Here is a 21,950-nt window from a genome sequence, read left to right on the forward strand (position 1 = left end):
GACACTCCTTACTTTACTACTGTATTTATTTTGCTCCACAGCCACTGACTTCTACAGTTCAGACGTTAAAGTTTGTCTTTAAATGGAATTATGACAGGAATATGTCCAGTGACAAAAAGCAAAAAAATAAAATAAAAATAAAACCACAGCTGGATTGCAGTTGTCTGTCTGGGGATCTATAGCTGGATGCATGTGGTGAAATGCATTCTTCTGCTAAGATGAGCATCTGTAGATATTGGTATTTGGAGTCCAAAGAGTAACATCACACTAATGATGAGTAAAGCTGGCCTGCCTCAACAGGTTCAACAGAGAAGTGAGGCAGCAATCAGTGTTTATGTGGAGCTAAAGTTTAATCTGACAAAAGCAACAAGCAGAACTTTGTAAATGGCTTCAAAAGGGTTACACTTCATGGCTTCTCCCATGTGCCACTCACATGCCTTCAGGAGCCATCTAGTGGCGGAAATCATGCAGAGATCTATAGCTATAAGGACCTGGTAATAAAGCAGGGAAGATGTTGGACAAGTCAAACAAATAGTTATTGTTTTCTTGAAGAGATATTTTTAAAATGTATTATACTGGTGCACATATTCTGGGATTGTGTGTTCAGACCACACCAGAACAGTCATTAGTTCAAGTAAAACTCTAAGACAACACAATCTTAAAGCATGGAAAACTCTGGTTTTCTGATTCCCTCCATGACTGTTCATGGACAGGAAACAAAAAAGCTGCTTCAAGTAAGAAATAAGTCTTGATAAGAGGGCTGCGGTCAGAAAAACCTGAAACGGAGCCAAGAGGAGAATGAACTACAAGAACGTGTGATGCAGGGAGAAAACACTTTGACTGTCCTGTCTGTCAGGAGGAGTTAACAAACCGCCATGGGTTACAGGCTGCTTAACGCTTCTATAACAGTGCTGCTGGCAGAAGCTGATTTCATATTAGAGGGGTTTTTTATATATATAAATACAAACTATGTCATTAGCTGATGCAGCCAGAGTCATTTCTGTACCATAACACAGAAAAGTGTGTTCTCTAAAAGTGGATCAGTCTGACCACATAAAGACCTATTTAATGTGAAATTTAGAGAAGTGAGCCTAAGAGGGCATTTTGGTGAATGGTGATATTTGCTCAGATTATACTTTAACTTGTATGTAAATTGAAGGCAGCACAGCGGAAGTTCAGGCCAGAATGTGATAACAGAGGAAAGAAGCCTGTTGTTGGAGTGTGGAATGACCCAGTCTCAGCACACAGCTTGGATTCCAACCAATCTGTAGACTTTAACCTGTCCACAAATAAAAATGGGCAATTTTGCTGCTTTTGAAAGCACTTTGGTACATAATTATGCAATGGGATCCTCAGCAGAAAACACATGGATTCTATAGGCACAGTGCAGCCTGTTAGAAGGCACAATAACAAGGGAGCAGTAATACAGATATGCAGCTCTTTACTTTATTGCAATAAAAACATCTTCAGATTGCAGGGTCTCATTTCTCTTCATAAACAGGTAAAAAGCAAAGCTACAGTAGAAATGTTAAACTTTTACTCTCACTTGGTATATTTTGTAGAACATAGAGTATTTAGAGAGTCTTGCAAAACCTATTTTTACTATTTGAACTGTCACTACTGATGGTAAAACATTCAATGTTGTTTTGGGGATTTCATCTGAAACTCAAACACAAACACTGTAAATTAGGAGGGAAATAGAATGGGGTTTCAGTAACAAAGGGATTCAAGCCCCTCTGAGTCATCTAAGGTCTATTGTCTTTTTGCCCATCCTATCTGCAAAATATCTCAGGCTCAGCCAGTTCATACCAAATGTTCAAGCCATACAACAAATTCTAAACTGGATTCAAATCTGGACTTTGACTGGGCCATTATAGGTGCCTTCATCTAAATAAAAATGGCCTGTATGTGATCTCATCTGGCCGGAACCTTCGTCCTCATGTTTTCAGTGTTCTTGTCTTTTCCATGGACCTCAGCATTGCTTACATTTGATAGGTCTTGACTATTCTTTGACTGAAAAACTTTCATAGAAAGTCTTGTTCTCTTGGAGGAAAGAATCCGCTAACAACTGAAAGAGAATGTTTTGCAGCAGAGTTTACAGATTTTGCAGGAAAATTAAAGCTGTCATGATTAAGCAGAAAATCATTATAATTCAGAATCATAAACACTTGGAATGTCAGAGGAATAATCTGTATGATAGAGTTATTGAAATAGAAGAACTTATTGATAACATCTAGTCTATTCAGTATGATTGTTTGCCTTATCACTGAAGCCCTTTCAGGCTCAAAAACTGTACTCATTATTGAAAAGCTTGACCAAAAGGCTAAATATCATTTTAATTTTTTATCTTAAGCTTTAAGCCTTTACATGGATAGTCTGCTTTCTGATTTACTGACTTCATTGGACTGTACAGTACACCTCCTGTTGTCTGAGGTCATCTAATCAGAACACTTTGTTGGAGATTGTTTCCAAGCAGAACCCAGACTGATCATATTCATTCTGCAGCCTGTTTTTCATGAACTATGGGGAGTCTTGACAATATCCTCTGTTGTTTTATAATTGTTCTCATTTATGTTGTGAACTGTGAAGCGCTCTATAATGTGTGTGCCTCAGAGCATCCGCTGTCCTGTGGAGCCCCCTGGAGGCCTCTGTAGAAGAAGGCATCATGTCGCTCCATCCTCTTCATTAGGAAGGAGCTGTCAGTCATGACTGTTTTAGTCAAGAATCACTGATAGTTTATTAAAATAGTTTACTGGGCAATAAAAGCAAAAAAAAGTAAAGAAAAAAGAAAAGAAAAGAAAAAACATACTACTGTTTAAAATTTAACAAGAAATTTTTATCAGTATGATTTTTGTCTAGCATATGGATACGTTTAATAGAAGCAGTTTTAGTTACAGCAGAACTTCTAAAAAAATCAACCAACTATCACTCCAACTATCATATTAGGTTCTTCTTTTCACTTGTCACAGTGTTATGACGGATAACCTGCATATGAACAGAAAGAGTATTGTGTGTCTGGACTGCATATTAAAAACTCAAAGGTGCATCTTTGTTTACTTATTCTATGAACTCGATCTGAAATATTCAAAATAAAATCTTTTTTTTTTTTTTTTACAATAAAATAAAAGTATTATGGGTAAAATTGAAAACTTATGTCAGTTGCAAAAGTGTACTTTTAAGAATTTACGTGTAAAAGATTAAATGTGTTGAACATGTAGTTAACTGTATTTTTTTATGTATTTACCTTTTTCTAAAAGTTTGTGAATGAGTTCTGAGGCGAGACAGGTTGGCTTTGGGGCTGGTCGGGGGCCGAGCCAGAGCTCACATTCAGTTGGATGACGTGCAGGGGTGTGTTGTGGACTGCTTCTGAGAACTGCCTTTGGGAAAGAGGGTTATCAGGAGCTGATAAGGACTCCATTTAAAAGGGTTGCGTTAGGATGAAACTGATAAACTACTCCACTACCAGCTGAGGAAAGCAGAGGCCCAGGACTGTGCGGGAATTTGACAAACCATGTTTGTGTTCATTCTATGCATTGCTGGTGAACTTTTTACTCTGGGAGTATTTTGCATGCCAATGATGGACCAGGGGCCACTTGTCACCCATGGCTGGGGCCAGGTGGTCCGGCTCCGGCATCTGTATGCAGCCAAGCCAGGACTGCACCTACTGATCAGTGAGGATGGACAAATCCACGGTTCCGCAGATCAAACTCTTTACAGTAAGTCTAAACATTTGCACGATTTGTAGCAGCAGCCGATTACAGATTCTAAGGTTTTTCACACATGAACATTTGAACTGCAGGCCTGCTGGAGATCCAACCTGTTGGCCCCGGACGTGTTGTGATCAAAGGAGTGGCAACCACACGCTTCCTCTGCATGGAGAGCGACGGCAGATTGTACTCAACTGTAAGCTCTTCAGTAAAAGTTATAAAAGTAGTCCATCTGTCCATCTGTCTGTCTGTTAGGAATTAATTAAATCACTATAAACTAAATTTTAAATACAGCATTAACAAAATGAACCAAACAGATAATTATAGCTGACAGAAACAGTAAAGGAGAGATGTCAGCAGAGTTTAAAGTTATACCCTTTTTGGTTGCAATTACTTGAACTTCGGCTTTCCTATGTCACTCAAACGTCATCTATGACCCAAGTGGCAAAGTGTCCTGAAACTAACTGTCGCCCCTATCTACACTTTTCATTTGACCTTGAGTAACTGCATCGACTCAGTGGAGTTGTGTCAGACTCAACTCAGCCCTCCACCCACTGGCTCTTTCTTTACAAATTCTGCCACCAATGACCACCATAATACTTAAAGTAACCTCTGATGAAGTGATTTGTAACATGTATGCCATATATGGTGACAGCCATGACCCAGGCTCAAATTGAGACCATCTTGATTGAAATTGGGCCATAGGTGCCAAGGTAACTCTTGCCATGGAAACCCAGAAAGGAAAGAGGGAAAAGGTTTTTGAAGACCCGTTTTCTGTCTAGTCAAATTTTCTTTTATTCTCCAATTTAAAAGTCTGTGCCTGGTGGCGCAGGGGCAAAAGCACGATCCATGTTGTGCTTTTGCCCTTGTGGTGGTACTCCCAGGTTCGATTCCCGGCCTGGCGACATTTGCCGCATGTCTTCCCCATATCTCTCATTGCCCTCTTTCCTGTCGGACTACCTTCAAATAAAGCCCACTAGAGTCAAATACAGCTTTAAAAAAAAGTCTGCGCAAGAAAAGAAACATCTTTAGAATATTTTTACGTTTTTTTTCTCCATGTGGAACATATTTTTACTGTTGGGGAGGATTAAAAAAATTACAGTGTGCAAGATTTTATCAATTGTGTTTTTCAATGAAGCATTTCTGACGATAAAAATATATATTTTTTCATTTCTAAAGCAAAAAAATCAGTTTTTTTCTAGAGTTGTGGGGGTTTTTTCACTTAAAGCCTGAATGGCATTTGGGAAATGTGGTTTGTCGAAGTTTTTCTATTTCTTGCTTAAGTCCTGAAGAGCGAGTGAAAAAAATATTTGGTTGTATGATTTACAAAGTCTTTTTTTCCTTCTCATCCATCACACAGGAAAAGGAAAAAGTCTGTTATTTTTGCTAGAGTAAAGTTTTTTTCCCGTGTGTTGAATGAGAAGAAAAAATAAACAAAAATGGCATGAAAATAAATAAATAAATAAAAGACCTAGACATTTTTGTTGTGTTTTAGTTGTTTGGTGTAGAAATGAAAGCAATGTATTTTTACAGTGAGAAAAACTTGATAAAAATACAGAATTCATCAAATTTTGCACATTGCAATTTTTTTAATCCTTGAGAAAAAGAATGTTCCACAAGGAGAAAAAAGAATTTTAAAATGTTTTAATCTATTTTTTTATTGCACATGACATTTAAAGTGACAAGAAACAAAAATTTGTTTCAACTTGGAAAATGGGTCTTCTCATTTAACTGAATTAAATTGCCTTTCAGGGAGTTTAACTTAGTACAATCTAACATAAGTTTAACTCTTTAACAAAACTGTCATTTTTGAGTAATTTTTCAGTTCTGCACATTTTCTTGATGCTTCTCCTTCACAAATGAAATTTGTATTTTAATCTATTTAATAAAACTTTCCATTGCTTACTTACAGTACTTGTTTTTCACCACATTATGACAAGAAACATTCAAAACGCAGTTGATCAAGTCAGATACAGTAGCAAATTGCCCGATATATTTAAGCTTTCCAAACCTCACAATGTGCTTGGTCTGTACTTTACAAAGTACAATCCAATAAGAAACAACAAAATTTCAACCAATATGGCCAGTTTAAATTTTTACTAGATATATGAAGTAGTAGTTGGCCCATGGTCACTCCTCAGGCATTTTATTGATCCCTGTCTACTGTGCAGTTGATGTTGTATTTCAGGTGCAAAGGCTAGAATGTTTGTGTCATGAAATCCTGACTGCCTAAATCCCTCTGAAGTATCCATTATTTACTGACCTTTCACAGCAGCATCACCAGTTATCATATAAAATTTGCTTGAATTGGTTTTATTTTTATTTTTTTACTTTGAGGCTTTTACAGTCTACAGATTCAATTATAGTTCAACTGCTGAGAGGCGGTGACTCGCCTGCCTGAGTGAGAGACTCATGGTGTGTTCCCTTTATACATGAAACAGAGAAACCTTTAAAAGCAAAAGGTTTTAAAGCAAAACCTTTTGCTTTTGCAGAGCCAACCGAGGTACTGGCTCTGCAGTACCTCGGTTGGTATTGCAGAGCTAGTTGCTTCTCAGGAAATATTGTTGAATTTGCTCATTGCTGATTTTGTCCTGAGAAAATGGCCAGGCTAATTACAATTATCAGAACCAGGCGACTCCAGCCTCTCTGATGCACTCTATCAATGAAGGAACAGAAGTAGAGGTTGTTTGATTATGTCTATAAACAAAATGAGAAACAAACTGTTTAAATTACTGAAATTATGAATATATTTTAAACACAAAAACAATGTTGAATATAATATAATATAATATAATATAATATGATATAATATAATATATTATATTATAATATAATATAATATAATATAATATAATATAATATAATATAATATAACAGTAAGGTAGTTCTGAATTCAGTGGAATCCCTGATTTCCTTTGAGATTTCAGCTTCCATGTGTAAACGGCACATAGGACAGGAACAGCTCTTACAACGTCACATTTCGTTTGCCAACTTGAAAATTAATGACAGAAAGCTGAACTTAATATCACACCAAGATACACAATATGACTCAAACGGTAAATTAAATATATTATGACAATGCTTATTGCAACTTATTTTATAAAAATAACCTCTACACTATTTTAGCTCAAATTAAACAACTCAATGTTTGAGATATTTGATCATTCAGATTTTTTGCAGTTTTGGTGCTGTTTAACAAAAAATGTTTCATGCCATCCAAGCCTCAATTCATTTTACTTTGATTATCAATTATTTCCATCAATTTTGATAATACCGGCATCCCCTGCAAGGAAATGGGATTATGTGATTCCAGTAAATAATGTCTACCAGTTGGAAGGCATCTAGAGTTGAGGTCTGTCGTCCTGAACTTTCTCAGATAATGTTATAAATATGCATATTTATAACATATAATACTTGGAACACCTTTTATTTCCAATCAGTTGAAAAAAATCTCCACCGAATCAGAAACCAAAAAATATTTATTTTGTTTGAATTAATTTAAGAAATGGATGGATGAAGTAGGTAATAATTATAATAATAATAACTAATAAATAATAATAATAATAATAATAATAATAATAATACATGTGGTGTGAAATGAGCCGGCAAAGGGAAGCACTGCCTCAGAACCAGTTTTTACTGATACTTTACTAATTTGTATAAAAGTGGTGAAGGTACAGTGTTGGAACATTGACAAATAAAGTTCCAGAGAGATATCTGCTGACCCAAGCTGTCCTCTCTCATGTTGTCAATCAGCTTTCATATTTGTAAAACACAACAGTCTACTTAGCCATTCAAACAGTCCACAGGTTCATCAACCTTTGTCCAGTACGGCGTGGGGTAGGATGTGTTTGCAAAGTAAAAAGCTTAATGAAAGGCCCTGCAGCAGCAACAACAACCTTGGCCTCTGGCTTGCTGTCTTTCGCCAAAGTCAACAACCATCGAAGAACCTAGAGGACCATATGAGTGATTTTGTTTCTGCTGTTGTTTCATTTCTATAAAGGGAGCTAATGTCATATATATATATATATATATATATATACATACATAAGGCCTGTAAACAGATTATTGATAATATATTTTCATATAATACAACAGAGCCAGTGACAGATACATCTATTCAGGAAGCTCCTAATCTCTACCTTATTGTGTAACTCTTCTCAGTTGAAACTAAACAATAAAATGAATAAAAAACACAGAAATAAAAATGAAAAAAAACAACAACTATGAACTTTAATTAGTGCAGATCAAGAAAGATCTTGTGAAATTCCAGAATTCCAAATAAATGTATTACCTAACAGATCTTTTGTGTCAAACAACACAACATACATTTGGATGTAAACTCAACATGTTTGGATAAGCTCACATCAGAATATCTCTGATCTTTTCCAGGAAACATACAGCAGAGCTGACTGCACCTTCAGAGAACAGATCCAGGCAGACGGCTACAACGTCTACACCTCTGATGGACATGGAGCCCTCCTCAGTTTGGGAAACAACCAGCAAAGACACAGCGGCTCAGACCGTGGTGTTCCAGCTCTGGCCCGCTTTCTTCCCAGGTTAAACACCCTTCAGCAGGCCATCCCCACAGAGCCGGATGTTCCTGATCAGCTCAGTCCAGAGAAAGTACAAGAGACTGTGGACATGGTGGCCTCCTTTGGCAAACTCTCTCATATAATTCACAGTCCCAGCTTCCATAAGAGATGAAGCGGCCGGTCCAAAACAGCTGTGAAGGGATGTGCTCAGGGACACCCAAGCACTACTTCCTGCATGTTGTAAACTCATGGACAGACAGGAGTTGCGACTGGTCAGCACATAGAAACGTTGGTGGCGTGGCTGTCCAGCCGGAGATGCAGCGAGGCATGCTGAGTGGAGGCCGACACCTGGAGGGAGTTCAACCCTCCAACCTGCATTTACACCCACTCAACAAACATGGGAGGTGTTCTCAGTTTTCCATCCTTCCAAAAGCTTTTTCCACATGAAGTATGTTTGCTCTGAAACAGTGACTAAAGTGCACTGATAAACCGCTGTGTTAGTGGACGGCTGGCAAAGGAAAAGACTTGCACAACATTCATCTGATAGTTTCAGTGCTATGTGTGATAAGTCACCCGCTGATGTTAGAGAGTCAATGATATATCTGGTGGTTTTTTTTGATAAAATGCTTCTATTAACTGCACAGAAGGAAAAAATGCATCTTTTGGGTTTCTGGTCCTTTCAAAACCAGAATCATACCAAGAGTTAGTAAGTTCTCCAGACAAAAGTATTGTTTTGCAATACTTGTATTTATTTAGTTATTTAAATGATGTTAGTCTTAAATTTTAGTGTTTACCTCTATTTGTACTGGATGTGTGCACATGTTCAATAGTGAAAGTGTTTAAACATGTTTCAAAATAAATTGTTGAAATTAAACATTGTAAGCTGATGTGACAGTACTTTGTGACATTAAAAAAAACATATTTAAATAAGAATTTCTACGCATTTTCATTATATTACAACATTTGATTTTAGATTACAACCAACAGAATTACAACTGGTTGAATAAATATTGAACACGACAGTAAATTTATTTCTCCTTTTAAGATGAAATCCAACCCAGATGCTGACATCAACCAAAGCAATCCAGATATACAAAAAAATCAAGACAAAGCCAAGTGTTCATCCTTCATGTGTTCATCCATAAGTGTTGAACACATGAAGAAAATTATAATTAAAAAACACACAAGAAACTAAGAAACCAAATCTGTCATTATTACATTATTAGCTAATTTAATATTAAGAGAAGGGCAATGAAAATATTTATCTTTACCCTTCACTAAGTTGTGATGCCACATAAACATAACAGTGTTTTCCCTGCTGCACATCATACCAATGGCAGTGGTTACATAGTGCAAAAACAGAATCATACCAAGTATTTTTGATGTGTTTCTAGTGAAGATACTTTAGTAAACTTGAAAAAAGAACTGTCTAACAAGGAGTTTGTTCTAAATGACTAATTAGCCCTAAAATAAAAAAATATCATTTTTATTTTTTATAAATAGCATTATAGAGTTTGTCATGTCCAAATGACAAACAGAAATAGCACCTCTAAAAAAATCTAATGCAGAATTAGGAAGAATTAGCTACACTAAGTCACCTGAACTGGCTCTGCTAAATATCAAACAATTATCAGGACTTTTACTTCATGACTTCATCACTGAGCACAATAGATGTTGTGTTTCTAACAGAAACGAGGTTGGATGGAAGCAGAGAGGCACTTAAGCTTCAATCCAACTTACAATCACACTTTTTAAAGTGAGAATAGAAAGCTTGAGAGTCTTCTACAATATTTTATTAAGAGAAGAGATTTGCCTGGGCACACTTGTGATTAATTATGCTGATCATCTAATCTTCCTGCTTCTAACATTGACTTTGAAGACAAAAGGTTCACTTATTAAATATGTAGGTAAGCTTAGGTCTTATAATGAGGCAATCAGAGGAATGCACTTCATCTGGAATTAACCGCAACACTAGACCTGTAATATGAAAGACTGTAACACAATATGATTCTGTACATTCCATTAATTTTAACATGGATTTATCCCCCAGAAGGCTCCCAAAATGAACATTTCTGATTTTAGTTTTAAGCATATCATTACAATACACATGATATACTGTAGACCTAAAGTTGATAGTTTAGGTCTATTGCTACAGATTTGGAAGTAACACAGCTACAGGGAAAAAACAAACTGCAGGTTTTTATAGGCTGACAAAAAATTCATTTTCTTTAAAGAAACCTGTTGACATTTATACCATAGCTGATATTAGTAAATAAATAAATGCATTAAATCTGTAACTACAGAAATATTCCATTAATCTAGACTCAAGATTCACAGTGCATGCTATATTTATTTATAGAATTATCCAATTATTTCATATTAGGTAACATTGCAACCAAACTCACCACTAAATAGAATGGAAAAAACTTTTCAAAGCTTCAATCTGGTTGGAAGAATACGGAAAAGTCCAAAAGAAGAAAACAGATTCCAGGTTAGCCAGGGGCCACTAGAGGGCCACATAAGGCACTCATCCCAGTACAGGCTAAATCCTTATAATTTGAACAAATAACATTTTCCTTCATAGTATTAAAGATAAAACTATTTATTACACCTCTACCCCCTTTCTACTTAAATACACATATAAATATTTTAAACTTTCCAACAGTGAAACATTCAGGAAATGAAATCTGACTGGATGCAAGTGAGCCACATGCAGAGCAGGTAGGAATGGATCTGTGGCTTCATGGGAGAAACAACTACAGCACAGTAAAGCAGTCAGTCTGGACCAGGGGTCTCCAGGTCTCGAGGGTCAATGTCTCTGCTTTGACACACCGAGTCAAATAATGAGGTCATCAGCAGGACCCTGGAGAACTTGACTATATACTGAAGAAGTAATTCAGTATATTAATTCAGGTGTTACACCAGGGACACATCTAAAAGATGAGGACACCGAACCTCAAAGCCGGGGTTTGAGGAGCCCTGGTCTAAACCATCCAAAAGTCTGAAGGTGACTGCAGTTCACCAGGCCACATCCAGCAGCAGCCTTCCATGTTGGCAAAAGGCCCTCAATGATGCCTTTATATGATCACATCACGTTGTAGCCGAGACATTTGCACACCCCACTACCTGACCCCATGCAAGCCACAATGTGACCCCTTCAGTATTCCAGACCCAGCTTGTGCAGTCTAGCACTATGAGGACGTCCTCCAGGGTTGCTGACCTTCAGACAAACACATGGAACAGTCGCCCCCTGCTGTGGGTCCCGGGGACAGGCCATTCCAGCAAATTAAATCATAGACATCACTGGTCTGCATGTGGGTTTGCACTGGTGCAGAAATGAAAAAAAAAGGTTGCTTGAAGGTGGAAATAAAACTAAGCGTTTTGCATAAAATAGCAATATACACTGATGTAAACCCGAGTAGTCATCTGCTGATTTCATTTTTCAGCTACATGCTTTATATCATGCTGGAAGCCTCTCAGGATTCAGATTGTTCTCTGAAACATTTCAGTGAGGGCTGCACCGGTTGCAGTTTTCTGGCCGTTCACCGATCTTTTAAAAAGCCTGACCTTCAAATTCTCATTTCAGCCGATACCAATGTTTTTTTTGTCTGAAATGTTGCTAAATACAGCAAGAAAGTTGCTTAATTGTTAACTGTAAACGTGCAGACAGGGCTGCATGAGAGCTGAAGACAGTGGTTGATTTTTAGACCTTTGTTGAGGTAGATAAGATCGGTGGATAAGATCAGCATCACATGTAAAAATTGGCCAATCACTGATCTCCCAAAATTAAGGAAATCGGCACTAATAAATCAGTGCACCCCTAATTTCAGCGCAAAGTGAGACAAACGGAAAAAAAAAGACTTTGCTGTGATATTGAGCAACTAAGCTATGGACTGTTGGCACCAAGATGCTGAGCTACAGGCCGGCCTCGCTTGTATCAGTGGTTCTGGGGGTTTGGTGACTGCCTGGTGCTGATTTGTTGCTGGGTAATAACGTTAGTTAAAGACTGGACTGCCTTGCTGATTCCAGGGACTGCTTGCAGAGCCAGGACTGTTTGGAGTTATTTTATTTTTTATTGACATTTCCAACTAATTTAAATGCTTCAATTTAGTTGAGTTTTTTTGTTTTGTTTTTAATAAATCATAAATTTTGCATTGTCTTTAATTGCATAGTAAACAGGGCCACATTTACCCAGTGCTAAATCTGGCCAACCCAATTTTATTAAATCAATTGACTGCAATACAGCAAGTTGTTTTTTCCAACTGGATCCAAAACCATTTGTACGCTCTTTCATTTTGGTTGTTTTAGGTTTTGTTAAAGATGAATACTTGATGATTTTGGCCCATGTGACAAAGTTGGGACACCACTGCCTCACACCGGTGTTATCTAAACAGTTCACAGAACAGTTCACAAAAAAAGCATCAAATAAAACTTCCTTACAGTATGTGATAATACCCGTTTATGACTTAATGTGACATTTCTTGTGCAAGACTTTGTTGAACCAACTTTTCATTTTTGTAAAAATCATAAGAATTTTGATTTATTGTCATGATAAATTCCATTTGATGTTTAAAGCCCCCAAATGTTTTACTAATTTCTCCACTGTTTTTTCAATGAAATAAACATAAAAAATTTAAATGATTAAATCCAGTTACTGTGTGCAGTCTAGTGATACAAATCATGCTTCTTTATTAACCTTTATACATTTTCCAGACAGTTGAGTTTTTCCATGTGGGGGAGGCTAATGGTTTTTTTTATTTGTGGGTTTATTTTTATTCATTTATGCAGCCCGTTGAGCTGCTTTTAGTATGAAGGGTGCTTTATAAATAAATAAATTGATTGACTGATTGATTCTATGACTAGCGTCCTATTACAAATGTAATAGGACAGAATATTTGTGCTTGTGGGGCTGTGACTGCTAATACAGATAGTTACCTAAGAAAGACATAATAATAATTAGGTTTTAGACTTTTATCATTCTCACAATAGCACAATTAAATATTGTGACAAAACTTGAAATCCATATGGCCCAGCCTACAGGGTTGGAATCAAAAGGTGGTTCAATAAAGTTAACATTGTGCACGTTTAAGTAACGTGCTTGCTGCAGTCCTTTAGCATCCTCCTGTCATGAAGCCTGGCATTTTCAAAGGGCTGTGTGGTAACCTGGCAGGTTAAGGTTCCAGTGAGGCAGTTAGCAGGAATCCTCCAATCACTGAACATTATTTCTGCTGCAGGCTGCAGTTAAAACTAAAATCAGCACATGAGCCCAGATCCTGTCCTTCCACTGGACTCCATGGTGAAACAATCTGTGTTTGCCATTCAATTCTCCGATCAACTCCTGCATTAAACGTTTAGGATCTTGTCTGCAACAGAAAACATGTCTGGAGTGTCAGCAGAAGACGGATCTGCAGAGGACCTGGGACCGCTTTGGCTCATACCCAAAGCTTACACGGGTTCTGTTCATGAATAAAACATCTGTATTAAAAAAAGATCATTAAAAAAGATCCCCGAGATTTTCAGCACTAATCTTTGGTGTTTCTTCCAGCTCCTGACAGAACAAACTGAGCAGCAGGTAAAGCGCCCTGCTGCACCGACAGAGACCCTCTGGCTGTAGGACGATGAGTCATCCCTACCGCTCACAGTCAGAGCGAGCATCGCTTTAAGGCACTTTCCTGACACTTACAGGTTCCTTTGAGTCCTCTAAGAACCAAACCCTTATCTGACTCAGAGCTCAGAGTCCATTCAGTGATAACCAACATCACATCTGACAGGTTAAGCTGCCTCCAGCATGGCAGCTATAAAATCTGCTGGTGTAGCTCCAAAGAGTTGCTGGTGAAGGAAAACAGAAGAGAGTGATGCTGACAAGGAAAGTCAGTTTTAGTCAGAGAGACTTGAAGAAGGAGAGGATTGTTCTCAGTTTAAAGCAGCTGGCCTCCTATTGGCTGCTGGATAGAAATGATTGTAAAAGCCCCAGGAAGTGTCGTCATCAGTGTCCTGCAGACAGCTGGAGTTCTCAGTGTTTCATTCTGTAGTAAACAAATGTTGCTACGACAACAATTGAAGCAACAATGGCTGCGTTCCTCCAAGGAAAGCTTTGGATGACACCAACCTGGAAGCATCAGGAGGAAGCAGGTTAGAGGCTCTGGCCTATTAAAGCAACACTTTATGATGATGTCAGAGGCAGCAGTCACTCACCCAACCCCCCTGCTGCACCAGCCAGGGGTACAGCAGCTCCCTGATGACCTGCAGGACCCAGCTGATCACCATCCTGATGTTCTCCAGATGATTGGTGGTGAGGGCCTGGAAAAGAAACAGCTGAATGGGTCAGAGCAGGCTTTATGTTTCTGTCTGACCTACACATCAAATACAATGTTGGGAGTTTTGTTATGAATGAGACACTGCTTTAAGTTCCTGTAATATTTATGACTGGTTTTCCCACCCTGAGAGCATCCTGCTGGAGGGTTCAGATCTCAGGAGTGGCTGACAATACAGCAAATAAACAAAAGCTAAATAACAATGCGAACACTCTTATTCTTTTTGTGCAACATGGGAATGATAAAATACAGACAAATATTCCTTCTGAATAGTTCATTGACATCTCTGCTGCTAAAAGCTGCCTCCATGTGGAGAATATGAACTAAACTAGAAACATTCTGTATTCATGTGTCAATTTTACCAAGATTGCGGTCTGTTATTAATGTTGCTGTTTTGGCTGATAACTGATATTGTATACATTTATTTCACTATCCTTTTGACACCTTGAAAAAAAACGACCACACCACTGACTTCACCACCACTGCAATGCTTCAGCTAAACTCCCACAATCCTTTGCTGCATCACTGTCACATGGCCATCCCCTTCTTCTCACCTCCAGAAACCCAGAGCAACCAGAATAAAATAAATATCGGTTGTTAATATCAGTCCAGTTTTATCTATCGAACTGATTGACATGTTAAAAACAACTGATGTTAGCCGATACCGGTGTTAGTGCAGCAATATCCTGCATTCTAGTCATTTTTGGAATAGCTTCACTTATATATCCTAAATACACTGCTCAAAAAAATAAAGGGAACACTTAAACAACACAATATAACTCCAAGTAAATCAAACTTCTGTGAAATCAAACTGTCCACTTAGGAAGCAACACTGATTGACAATCAATTTCACCTGCTGTTGTGCAAATGGAATAGACAACAGGTGGAAATTATTGGCAATTAGCAAGACACACTCAATAAAGGAGTGGTTCTGCAGTTGGGACCACAGACCACTTCTCAGTACCTATGCTGTCTGGCTGATGTTTTGGTCAGTTTTGAATGTTGGTGGTGCTTTCACACTCGTGGTAGCATGAGACGGACTCCACAACCCACACAAGTGGCTCAGGTAGTGCAGCTCATCCAGGATGGCACATCAATGCGAGCTGTGGCAAGAAGGTTTGCTGTGTCTGTCAGCGTAGTGTCCAGAGGCTGGAGGCGCTACCAGGAGACAGGCCAGTACACCAGGAGACATGGAGGAGGCCGTAGGAGGGCAACAACCCAGCAGCAGGACCGCTACCTCCGCCTTTGTGCAAGAAGGAACAGGAGGAGCACTGCCAGAGCCCTGCAAAATGACCTCCAGCAGGCCACAAATGTGCATGTGTCTGCACAAAGGGTTAGAAACCGACTCCATGAGGATGGTATGAGATGTCCACAGATGGGGGTTGTGCTCACAGCCCAACACCGTGCAGGACGCTTGGCATTTGCCAGAGAACACCAGGATTGGCAAATTCGCCACTGGCGCCTTGTGCTCTTCACAGATGAAAGCAGGTTCACACTGAGCACATGTGACAGACGTGACAGAGTCTGGAGACGCCGTGGAGAGCGGTCTGCTGCCTGCAACATCCTTCAGCATGACCGGTTTGGCAGTGGGTCAGTAATGGTGTGGGGTGGCATTTCTTTGGAGGGCCGCACAGCCCTCCATGTGCTCACCAGAGGTAGCCTGACTGCCATTAGGTACTGAGATGAGATCCTCAGACCCCTTGTGAGACCATATGCTGGTGCGGTTGGCCCTGGGTTCCTCCTAATGCAGGACAATGCTAGACCTCATGTGGCTGGAGTGTGTCAGCAGTTCCTGCAAGATGAAGGCATTGAAGCTATGGACTGGCCAGCCCGTTCCCCAGACCTGAATCCGATTGAGCACATCTGGGACATCATGTCTCGCTCCATCCACCAACGTCACGTTGCACCACAGACTGTCCAGGAGTTGGTGGATGCTTTAGTCCAGGTCTGGGAGGAGATCCCTCAGGAGACCATCCGCCACCTCATCAGGAGCATGCCCAGGCGTTGTAGGGAGGTCATACAGGCACGTGGAGGCCACACACAATACTGAGCCTCATTTTGACTTGTTTTAAGGACATTACATTAAAGTTGGATCAGCGTGTAGTGTTATTTCACTTTAATTTTGTGTGTGGCTCCAAATCCAGGCCTCCATTGGTTAATAAATTTGATTTCCATTGATGATTTTTGTGTGATTTTGTTGTCAGCACATTCAACTTTGTACAGAACAAAGTATTCAATGAGAATATTTCTTTCATTCAGATCTAGGATGTGTTATTTGAGTGTTCCCTTTATTTTTTTGAGCAGTGTATATTATCTAACAAATCTCTCCTATCATGGGCCTTTAATCAGACTTTTCCCTGGATTTGAGAAAATCTCAGATAGACTGTGTTAGCTATTAGTCAGACACAGAAATGAATGGACTAGATCAGTTACCCTGTATATGAGTCTATAAGCCAGATGGAAGAGTGCCACCACCCGGCCCCAATTAATGCCATCAATGAAGATGCTCCTGGCCACCATCATGAAGACTTCCTTCGCACAGTTTCCCTGAACCTGGTTGATCAGTCTGGGAGGAGGAAAAATTCAGAGAAAAACAGGATTATTAGGTATGGCAAACAGCACAGAACAATCTGCACACTGAAACGCGCACCCCCGCACACACACACACACAAAATCACCCGTCAATGAAGGGCAAGATTCCAGGGAAAAATCTGAACAAAGTACAATAATCAACCTTGCATCATTTTATTTAACCTAAAAACGTACATGCATGTTGTCCACCTTTTTTATGTCTTAAGGGAATTAGAAACACTTTTGAAAAAAATTCTGACTTTAAGAATAATAACTCAGGCATGAAAAGGCTAGTCTACAGTGTAGGCACTGCTGCCCTGGGGCAGACTCACAGAAGGAACACTGAATCATCAGCACCACCAGCAGGCATAGCGTGTGAAGTGTCTTGCCCTAGAACACAACACCTGAGATGGGTGGAGTGGTGATTTGAAAAGGCAACCCTTCCAGTGGCCACTGCCACTGGCAGCATCAATTCTCAAACAAATGCTTCAAGGTACCTTAAGATGGATTCAACCCAATTCTACAGACAGGTTCAAAGTCAGCTACGTTGATTTTGATTTCATAAGAGTTAAATTTTTTTGAGGCATGAGCAAAAAGACAATATACACTCATATTCAATAAATTGTCCTAAGTGTTCAGATGAGATTTTTGTTCTCTCTTAACAATAGATACCTTCATTTAAAAACCATCTGATATTTAAATAGGTTTGAGTTTAAAAAATAGAAAATATGGAAGGGAGCAAACACTTTTTCACAGCAGTGTATGCATTAGATTTAAATGTGTTTATGATTAGACTGACTTGACTAAATATTTCTTTAGATAAATTAGATCTGCTTCATAAAGTGCCTTGAGACAGCAGTTGTTGTCAGTCAGTGCTATACTGATGCAATAAGTTGGTTCTGTACTCAGTGCAGTGCTTACCGCTGGAACTCTACATTTCTGTTCAGTTCGTCTGCTATTTTTAGCAGCTGATCCACCACTTCTTTTACTTCTGGATCATCTTGTTCATGTGGCCTTCCTCCCAGATCCACAGAGTTGACATGACGACCAGGATCCTCCGTGCTTATACGCTCTATCACGTACCTGGAACACATACCACCCATTGGCAAACAGGGTCAACACACAGTTTATGCAAATAAATGGGAAAATAAAATGTAGGGTTCAATTTTTATTCCTGTGACTGAGGCCTTTACTAAATCTTAAGGATAAAATATACTCATCTTTAATCTACTACATTTTTTGTATTCAGTTTAGTAGTACAAAAGCATAGTCATGCTGGCCATTTTACTAAGATTGACTCAACAAAACATGGAAAAGATACTCAATCTGAACAGTTTAGGACATTAATGTTTTTGTTTTTTTTAAACTGGGAGCTCTGTGTAATGTTTAGATCATTTTCTACAGAAATCAGACAACTTTTCTCGTTTCATTAAAATTTTGTGTTTATGGTTAATTTTTAACCAAAGACAAAAGAATCAAACTTTTGTTAGATATCAACAAGGCATTTCGGTCCACACAACAGCTGCTCACTGAATGATCTTAACGTTATCCATAACTTTGAGAGACGTTTGCAATGTAGAGAAACTAAATGTATCAACCTAACCTGCATGCGTTAGGCCAGAGGACACATGCAGAAACATCCCAGTGCAGGATTCTAAACTAGAGTCCAGCTCCACCACTGCTTCATGAGGGTGGTGGCAGGGAGGCCTTCTGACCACAAACACATGGAGTCTATTGAGAAATCATACTTAATCTCATATTTAGTTCCCTCCACTGACTGTCTATCAAATTCAAGTTGGGACTTGCTGCTTCAAATGTGAATATATTGTCGAGTTAGTGTGAATGAAGTGGATGTGGATAAAGCTGGAGAGTGAGAAAATAAAATGTATGGTTCAATTTACATTTTCAATTTCACTCTACTCAGAGGCATCCTCAACAAACAGCCAGAGCAGGAAGAAACAAGTCAGACCAGTGAGTATTTATAGACGCCATGTTCCTGAGAGAGGCGTCATAACATCAGATCATATGTTAATACATATGATCTCATGTCATATGTCATAACATATCCCTCTGCAGGAACCAGAGTCCAGCTGAAGCTTTAGATATAACTGAGGAGAAAATTCGGTAACCGAGTTTGGTTCTGGTTCTGTTCTGTACATTTGTTAGCAGATTTTTGTTAGCAGACTTCTAGAGCCCACAGTGGAATCACACCCAGAAAAAGGTGGATAAAATGTTCCCGGGAATAAAAACAAACATTCAGGAAGTCATTGTGGAAGTATGTCTAGAATGAGACTCACCCTCTGAGCACCACCACGCCCTGCTCCAAGATGGGGTCGTCAAAGACATCTGAAAGAATCATGTCAATAATCATTAATATGGAAAGAACTTAATAATTCCAGCCCTCATTACATTATGGTGCAGCACCATTACATCTAGATGCTCTGGGTCTAAAGCCAAAAAAGGTGGCACAAATTATATCTGTCTGCTGAATGTTCCATAAATTAATTTTGTGTAGGCAAAATATGTTTGAGTGGGATAGATTAATGAAGCCACACTGACAATATTTAAAAACAAAATGATTAAACTCCTATCCCCCAAAGTGACCGATTTATTTTTTCCAAACAGCAATTTAGAACTCCTCAGACCTTTTGGCTTTCACATCAATTTCTATGTAGTTTCCCACAAACAACTTCATGGATCTGATGTATGACTCGATTTAAATATTTTGCCTATCTTCTTTGCCTTTATTGCATGGTTGGCTTGCAGATTAGATAAAGAAGACAAACTATCTGCTCATTGGACGGTCTGTTGAAAAAAAAAAACCATGGCTCACAGCTGCTCAATTCTGCATTGGGCCAGGTGTGGCAGAAATCTAGAAGTCATATTTAATTTTTTGGCAGATTTTGATCTAGATCAGAGCCAAAGTGTTTGGGGTTTTTTTTCCAGGTATCAGGCAGGCTCATGATCCCAGTTAAATCCTCAGGTGACTGTTATGCAGATCTGGTGCCTTAACGTCAAGAAAATTATGGACAACCCCTCTCCTTCCCCCTGGAGTGTCCTCATCATAAGACTGGTTGACAAAAAAAATGCCACTACCTTCACTCAGATGCTTCGCTGTAATACAGACTGCTACAGGAGACCCTTGTTGTAGGTTTTTTCATTTCCTCCATCTCTTTTAGCCTCATTCAACTGCTTACACGCACACACTGCAGCTTACATGTTTATGTGTGACTGTTGGCAGTCACACATAAACAGACTGAAACTGATTAGACTATCCTTTAGGGAGGGTACAGATTGCAGAGAAGAATAAAAGCTAAACTCGCTACAATCTTTACCTCACTTGGTTACATCCATAAGGTGAGCTGAGTGTGGCCCAGCGCTGGACGGTTAAAGTAACTCTGTATCTGTTCCATTTATATGACATGTGTGGCTTGTAACATTTGATCATTTTTCGGCATTAAAGCCTGTTATTGTACATAACCAAATCCCATTATTTCTCAAGGTAATTTACACTGAGGAGTTCTGGTCTTTTCCTGAAACCTGGCGGAGCAAAGAGGCAAAAAATGATCTGTGGATCAAAAATCCACCAGATCACCTGTCCACCAGCCAGTGGGCTGTGGGCAGATACAACTCAAAGAGTTTTATCTAAAACTCTTTGAAAGACCTTATGAGTTACAGCTATTTCTATTTGGGCTCAATAAAATAGCAGAACATATTGTTCATAATATTCCGACCCGCACATTTTTCCTAGAATTTGCCTGTTAGAATCTATTCTTAAGCATGTCGGATTAAAGTTCCAGGACTTTCTGCCAGTGTGAATAGTTTCTGCCACAACCTCGTAAAACGCGGCTCACTGAAGGCCTGAAACACTCCAGATAAGGAAGTTTAGGACAAGTTGGTTAACTAAAGTCCGAAACAAAACATAGAGGAAAAACAGACAACTGAAGATTATTAGACGACATTCAGTCTGTGTTTAGTTCCGTATGAGGTAAAGTAGCGTTAGGCCGCTGTCTCTCCTGGATGAACCAGACATGGCTCCACATACCTCCTCCGCCCTCAGCGCCTTGCGGTTCCACCTCGTCTTCTAGTTCCCCGACCTCTCGGTCCGCCATGACTACAACTCTTCTTTCGGCTCTAACTGGGTTTTAGACGCTTAGTCTACAGGTCAGGACCGAACATGGGGGGAATAATCCACTGTAGTCTGTGTAAACCCACTATGTTGAATGCTTTATTTTCCCTCTTTCCACGGAAGTAACGCGGAAGCACCGGGTCAGCGGAACCACGCCTCCCTTATCCACGAACCACTTCAGTTAGGGTGTGAGCCCGCCAGGCAAAAACCCGCTGGTCACAGCAAACCGGTTTTAGTGTTATAATTAAACAGAGTTTATGAGAGTTAAAGTTATGTCTCGATTGAACAATTAATCCAGCTCGTGAATTTCTGTTGTTCACCATTTGCAGCATTTTGTCTCAATGCCTTAAGTGATGAGCAGAAACGACGGAAGCCCATATTTGCCACTCCGAAAAAAACATATATCTCTTAATAATAAGATATTATCTCACAATTATGACCTAGGTATCGCACAATTAAGAGATATCTTATTATGACATAATATTTCTTGAGAGAGCTTGAATTGGCTCCCTAGCATTCGAAAATGGATGACAGTTTGACTTGATAATATATAAAGAAATGGAAGTTAAGATCGTTGAGCAATAGTTCAGAAGTGGTTTGACAAGGGTGACCATAAATTGATTTCTAAGAAACTCTTGGCCTATGTCCTGAAAGTCTTCAGTTAAATAATCAACATCAGTACTGACAAATATTC

The 21,950-nt window shown here is 39.1% G+C and overlaps 2 protein-coding genes across 2 annotated transcripts; one reads left to right on the forward strand and one right to left on the reverse strand.

The window, feature by feature from the left end:
* Positions 1-3,446: 3,446 nt before the first annotated feature.
* fgf19 (fibroblast growth factor 19) lies at positions 3,447-9,062 on the forward strand. The gene is made up of 3 exons (XM_032561490.1): positions 3,447-3,716; positions 3,800-3,903; positions 8,100-9,062. The coding sequence occupies exons 1-3, from the start codon at positions 3,512-3,514 to the stop codon at positions 8,412-8,414; spliced, it is 624 nt and encodes a 207-aa protein (XP_032417381.1). The 5' UTR covers positions 3,447-3,511; the 3' UTR covers positions 8,415-9,062.
* A 186-nt stretch (positions 9,063-9,248) lies between these two features.
* On the reverse strand, positions 9,249-21,411 carry LOC116719101 (apoptosis regulator BAX). Its single transcript, XM_032561491.1, has 6 exons — positions 21,173-21,411; positions 19,425-19,473; positions 18,049-18,210; positions 16,990-17,122; positions 14,438-14,542; positions 9,249-14,351 (listed from the first exon to the last, which is right to left on the reverse strand). The coding sequence occupies exons 1-6, from the start codon at positions 21,237-21,239 to the stop codon at positions 14,256-14,258; spliced, it is 612 nt and encodes a 203-aa protein (XP_032417382.1). The 5' UTR covers positions 21,240-21,411; the 3' UTR covers positions 9,249-14,255.
* Between the last annotated feature and the right edge of the window lie 539 nt (positions 21,412-21,950).

The sequence above is a fragment of the Xiphophorus hellerii genome, chromosome 4 (assembly GCF_003331165.1).
Source record: "Xiphophorus hellerii strain 12219 chromosome 4, Xiphophorus_hellerii-4.1, whole genome shotgun sequence".
NCBI lineage: Eukaryota > Metazoa > Chordata > Actinopteri > Cyprinodontiformes > Poeciliidae > Xiphophorus > Xiphophorus hellerii.

Excerpts from the sequence above, each read along its gene's own strand:
- fgf19 (XM_032561490.1), top strand. The coding sequence starts at position 3,512 with ATGTTTGTGTTCATTCTATGCATTGCTGGTGAACTTTTTACTCTGGGA. Across the intron at positions 3,717-3,799 it reads CGCAGATCAAACTCTTTACA|GCCTGCTGGAGATCCAACCT; the intron begins GTAAGTCTAAAC and ends TTTGAACTGCAG. Across the intron at positions 3,904-8,099 it reads ACGGCAGATTGTACTCAACT|GAAACATACAGCAGAGCTGA; the intron begins GTAAGCTCTTCA and ends GATCTTTTCCAG.
- LOC116719101 (XM_032561491.1), bottom strand. The coding sequence starts at position 21,239 with ATGGCGGACCGAGAGGTCGGGGAACTAGAAGACGAGGTGGAACCGCAA. Across the intron at positions 17,123-18,048 it reads AGAAATGTAGAGTTCCAGCG|ACTGATCAACCAGGTTCAGG; the intron begins GTAAGCACTGCA and ends TCCTCCTCCCAG. Across the intron at positions 14,352-14,437 it reads TGGTGCAGCAGGGGGGTTGG|GTTGGTGTCATCCAAAGCTT; the intron begins GTGAGTGACTGC and ends TGATGCTTCCAG.